The 6,000-nt window shown below is 46.8% G+C and overlaps 1 protein-coding gene across 1 annotated transcript; it reads left to right on the forward strand.

Moving 5' to 3' along the window:
* Window positions 1-1,798: 1,798 nt before the first annotated feature.
* Window positions 1,799-2,749, forward strand: LOC140264813 (olfactory receptor 14J1-like). Its single transcript, XM_072360724.1, has one exon. It carries the CDS (start codon window positions 1,799-1,801, stop codon window positions 2,747-2,749), a length of 951 nt encoding a protein of 316 aa, XP_072216825.1.
* Window positions 2,750-6,000: the final 3,251 nt, after the last annotated feature.

The following is a 6,000-nucleotide window of genomic DNA, read 5'->3' on the forward strand; positions in this document are numbered from 1 at the left end:
GTCAGTGCTGGTGCCTTTCCTCTTCAGTTTCGTTATTGTTGATCTGGATGGGGGCATTGAGTGAATCCTAAGTAAGTTTACAGATGACACCAAATTGGCTGGGAGTGTGGACCTGCCTGGGGTTAGCAAGGCCCTACAGCGGGATCTGGACAGGCTGGAGAGCTGGACTGAAGCCAATGGGATGAAGTTCACCAAGACCAAAAACCGTGTCCTGCAATTTGGGACGTGGAATGGACTTCCCAGGGGTGTGGTGGATTCACAGACCCTGGAGGAGTTCAAGGAATTAATGGATATTGTGTTGAAGGACATGGATTAGCGGGAGCTATTGGTGATAGGTGAACAGCTGGACTGGATGATCTTGTAGGTCTTTTCCAACCTTGGTGATTCTATGATTCTATGCTATTGTGTCCTTGTCTGTGTGCCCTTTTAGTTTCAGCAAACACCCTCTGGGAGGACTCACCACATAACTGGAATTAGTCACTGACCACTAGAAATCTGGTGTTAAATTCAACAGATTTTAATGTACTGTCATGATGCTGTTGTCTTTCAGGAGCTGTTTGCCATGAGGACCCAGGGACATCTCAGGGGAGACAAGTGGGAAGGATAAAAATGATATCCTCTGCTACTGATCTGGGCTGGGCTCCTGAGACACAGGGAGCTCATAAAAGTGGGTAATGCTGTAGATAGACAGCTGTGCCCAGGAGCAGCTCTTGTGCACAGCACACCAGGGCTGGGGCTTGATTTGCAGTTGACATGAGGACAGAAGAGAAGGGAGAGAGAGCTTACAGAGTGTGTACAGTGTGAGCCTGCTGTGAGCTCAATGCAAGAGAGCGCAACATGGTAAGTGTCTCTCAGAAGGCAATGCAGCTGCTTTTCCTGGAGGGATCACCAAATCTGGGACATCCCATAGCAGATCTGGCTGCAGGCACTGCATATTTCTTTACAGTGGAAAAAGCCTTCTGCTCCAGCTGAGGGCTTCCATGCTACAGTATGAAAGCACAGCCCTGAGTGCTGCGTGTCCCAGCACGGATGCAGGCTGTGCAGCCGGGGCTGCAGGCGGATGCCCAGATCTGTCCTGCAGGGCAGGGTCCCTGCTGTGCCCCAGGGGCTGTGTGCCGGCTTTGGGACTCTGCCACTTGTCAGGATCAGCACTCAACATATCTGGGGAGCTGCCTTTCAAGAGGAGAGCCAAGGTATTGATTTTCTATTTCTTTTTTTTTTTTTTTTTTCTTTTTTTTTTAAGGAAGGGGAAAGGATTGGAAGCAGAAATATAAAAGGGGCTGTCAAATATAAACACAGAGCTGAGACTCCTAAATTTTTCTCAGTCAATTGCTTGTTTTGTGAACTGTCACACGTGATGTGTTTTCAGACTCTCCTTTCAAGGAGAGAAACCTTTTCAAGGGGGAAATTAGTTGAAATTATCATTTTCTGTTGACAAGAACAATGCACTTATATTGCAAATATGCAGGTTTCCTGAGCAGAAAGTGAAGGGTGCAAGGTTGGGACTGAGGGCTTTACGAGCAGTGAGGGTAAAGATATGAGACAAGAAACAGATGAAAAAATCCAGAGAGACGGGATAAGATCAGAAGATGAGAGGAAGGTTAAAGCTCCATATGCTTCTTCTGCTTATAGAATGTTGAACATCATGAAATTAAATTAATGTTGTGGTATTAAATGAACACTGACCTAGGAGAATGAAAACATTTCATAGTACAGTAGTAGGAGAGTCTCTGAGAATGGTCTGGTCTTGTCATTATCTTCTGCACTCTGTACAGGACTTCAAGCCCAGGAACAGCAGATGCCCAACAGCAGCTCCATCAGCGAGTTCCTCCTGCTGCCGTTGGCAGACACACGGCAGCTGCAGCTCCTGCACTTCTGGCTCTTGCTGGGCATCTACCTGGCTGCCCTCCTGGGCAACGGCCTCATCAGCACAGCCGTAGCCTGCGACCGCCACCTGCACACCCCCATGTACTTCTTCCTGCTCAACCTGGCCCTCCTCGACCTGGGCTGCATCTCCACCACTCTCCCCAAAGCCATGGCCAACACCCTCTGGGACACCAGGGCCATCTCCTACGCAGGATGTGCTGCACAGCTCTTTTTCTTTACCTTTTTCATCTGCGCAGAACATTCCCTTCTCACCATCATGTCCTATGACCGCTACGTTGCCATCTGCAAGCCCCTGCACTATGGGACCTTGATGGACAGCAGAGCTTGTGCCACCATGGCAGCAGCTGCCTGGGGCGCTGGGATTCTATATTCCCTGCTGCACACTGCCAGTACGTTTTCACTGCCTCTCTGCCAAGGCAATGTTGTCAACCAGTTTTTCTGTGAAATCCCCCAAATCCTCAAGCTCGCCTGCTCAGCCTCCTACCTCAGGGAAGTTGTGTTTCTCATATTTAGTGCCATTTTATTCTTTGGGTGCTTTGTTTTCATAGTTGTGTCCTATGTGCAGATCTTCATGGCCGTGCTGAGGATGCCCTCTGAGCAGGGAAGGCACAAAGCCTTCTCCACGTGCCTCCCTCACCTGGCTGTGGTCTCCCTGTTTCTTAGTACTGGCTTTTTTGCCTACCTGAAGCCCCCCTCCATTTCCTCCTCATCTATGGACCTGATGGTGGCACTTCTGTACACAGTGGTACCTCCAACACTGAACCCTATTATCTACAGCATGAGGAACAGGGAGGTCAAGGATGCAGTGAGAAAAGTGATGACCAAATGTGTTTCACAAACTTTCAACTGCCCATCTTTTTGAATTCATGTCTTGTAATGCAGCTTTGTACTGCTGCAATCTCTTTGCTTTGTTTTGATCAACTTTTGTAAGTGTAATGTATTAAATCTTTTTTTTTTTTTTTTTTTTTTTTAAATACTGTAATGTTTTTCACTAAAACATCATTACTCAGGCCAATTCTTCGTAACTTGTATCTTTGTAGTGTAGCCCAGACGCACTGTACATAATGAACCAGGCTCTCTGTGTACCTTAACAGAATAAAGGATGTGCAGTGACTCTGTCTGTCCTCCTTCCTGTGAGTCATTTCTGGAGCTGTCGGGTTCGGATGTTCTCAGAAACCTACAATCCAGCAGGAAGCACACGGCTGTTCATAAATCTGTGCGGTGCTTTCAGCCTGCAACAGCTGAAGGGCCATCCCTGGGCTCCTGGCTGGGGTCTGTGCTTTCAGGCTCACATCTGTCAATGCCTTTGAGAGGCCAGCAGCAGCAGCTGGTTTGCACATTGTTTGTCACGTCCCCTCTTGCTCATTCCCTGTGAGACCCTGCACAGGACAAGTTCTTGGATATGGGTTATCATGTCAGAAGCTTCCAAGCTTCTTTCAGGGCTTCTTCCATTTTGTACACAGAGGTGGTCACTGCCTCCAGGATGGACTGTGGAAGAGGAACTGAGCACAAAGGTCTGATAAAAGTTACCTAGAGCCTACAAGAGCCATTCTGGAGCACAGGCTGGTAGGTGGAAAGCTGCCCCTAATGAGATAACTAACACAAGGAGGTCAGGTGAAGCCTGGAGAACAGAGTTGGGAGACTGAGGGGATGGAAGAGGAGCCTACATGCCATGCTCATGACTGTCTGCACCAGCAAAGGTGACCGACAGTTTCCACCGCTGAAACACACTTCCCTGTGTCTCACTCTACTCACATCCAATGTTTGGTCTCCAGAAACATTTAGCATGCTTTGGTGAGTGTCAACATGTGCAACCCTTTTCTGCTTGGAGGAATTCAGTGGTACACCTTTGCTTCGTGTGCACTTCCATGTCAGATTCCATTCTGTCAGGCTGCCCCTCTGCTGTCATCTGTAACACGATAGCAGTGTTTAATGGGATGTTGATGGGAAGGTCCAACCTCTACAGCCGCACCTCCAATATCCGCCTCTCATCTTACGACCCACGTAATAAGCGAGGAGGCATTATTTTTGAAGCAGCTCATATCACTGGAGGTTGGTGGACCTTCCTGTGGCACGGGGTTGGAACCTGGTGATCCTTGGAGTCCCTTCCAACACAAGTCATTCTGTGTTTGATGAATCTCATAAAATATACAATATTGTTAACAGGTAAATTACAGAACATTAGAATTTTTTTTATTTTTATTTTTATTTTTTTAATTACTGTAGTGACTTAAAAAAAAAAAAAAACAATAAAAATTGTAAAACAACTGGGATATTTATATTATACTATTATTATATTATGATATTTCATAAGTGCAAATATTGTTTAAATAACCATCGTACAATCAAAGCACAGGACCCTTGGGTCTGTGCACTGCTAAGAGATACTGAAAGCACTTGAATGCCAAAAACCAAAGCAGAACCTAAATATGGCTACTTCAGTTTTCTATGGCAATGAAGTCTGCTTAAAGGACAGGTGGGGCTGGAGTGCCTCTCTTTGGATGGCTGCACTCTGTGCCATTCCAGGGGAGAAAATACAAATTGGCTGCTGGGCCATTAATGGGTCTGCTTCTAAATGACCTACTGGAACTGAAACAGGTGTCATGGTTTTGTAATTTTTGCTATTGGAATTCCACATCATAAAATCATGTGGAGCACACAGAAGAACTACACGTTCCTGAGGGTCACACGGTCAGAGAGGGAAATACATCACAGAAGTGATTCTCGCTCTCACTGCCTGGCAGTGAGTGTGGGTGAGCTTCCAAGTCCTGTGCCTTCAATTTAAAAATGGGTTTCTCGGTCTTCAGAAACCTCTCTCTCTCTCATTTTACTTGATTTATTAGCCTCAGTTTTAATTAGATTGTATGATATTGTGTTATCTTGTATTCCGGAATCATAATTAGTAAAATAAGTTTTCCTCCTTAGATTGTTTGCCACTTCTCTGTTTGCTTCCTTGAGCCCAGCTGCTATCTCCCTACCCTTTTCTCTACCCCTCTGTCGGTGTCTGGGGGGCCCACGGACCTACTTTGCCCCCTGTTGCAGACATAGATTGATCTAGATAACTCTGTGACATATTTGGTTGAGAATGCATGCATAAGCATAAGACTTAACAATAGTTAAAAGTTAGTTAGTAGGGAAGAAAATTAAAAAGGATTTCTTTAAACCAGAGACTGCAAAAGCAGTGCTACCAAGTTTTTCACTGAGACGTTGGTGAGGTGCTGGCACAGGCTGCCCAGAAACAGTGTGCATACCCCGTCCTTACCAGTGTTCACGTTCAGGCTGGGTGGCACCCTGGGCAACCTGACCTACAGCCTGACCTCACTGTTGGCCGCAGCAGGAGGTTGGAAATAGGTGACCTTTGAGGCCCTGTCTACTGAAAGGCAGCCACATGGTTTCCCCAGAGCTTTCTGTTCTCCAGGCTCAACAAGCCAAAAGTCTCTCAGTCTCTGTCCAAAGGATACGCTCTTGATGCTGGCCTTACAAGTCATGTTCCTGATGTCCAAGTTATGTGCCCATCACATGCTAATACTGCTGTGCCAATCCAGGGGGTCAACAGGAAGGACACAGACACCAACAGAAGGGATAGGCTTCTTTTACTGCCCATTACAATAGCATACAAAAAATAAAGCAGTGTCTGTAGTCAAAAGCAGTAAAGGAAGTAAGTGAGGCAGTGAGCCTAATCATTGCTACGTGAGCTCAGTGACTAAGATACATCACCAGCTGACCCAACACTTTCCCATTACTCAGATCCACACTCACTGGGGAGCTCCTTTTGCAATGACGATATGGAGAACCTCTCCCAGCCATGGGAAACTTGTACAGCAATGCATCCATCCCACGGATGAGGCATCCAGAGCCACTGTAAGCAGGTCCAGCCTTTATACCACTGAATAAACCAATCTAGGTAGCAGTCTGGGGAAATACCCAGTGCCCTCCTTCCCCTTTTGGCTTTCTCCCCAAAGCCTGGCCAGGGTTCAAGGAGGCACAAAAAGACTTGTGCTGTCCATGGTGGTGTACCACAGGCCTCTTTGGCAAGACTGCCCCCCTGCAACATGCTCTATCCAGTACCTAACATGACAGCAAAGGTCCCCTTCGATCGAGCCTGCTGTTGTC

The sequence above is a fragment of the Excalfactoria chinensis genome, unplaced genomic scaffold, assembly GCF_039878825.1.
Source record: "Excalfactoria chinensis isolate bCotChi1 unplaced genomic scaffold, bCotChi1.hap2 Scaffold_324, whole genome shotgun sequence".
Lineage (NCBI taxonomy): Eukaryota > Metazoa > Chordata > Aves > Galliformes > Phasianidae > Excalfactoria > Excalfactoria chinensis.

Bases quoted from the DNA above. Each gene is read 5' to 3' on its own strand.
- LOC140264813 (XM_072360724.1), top strand. From the start codon at position 1,799: ATGCCCAACAGCAGCTCCATCAGCGAGTTCCTCCTGCTGCCGTTGGCA.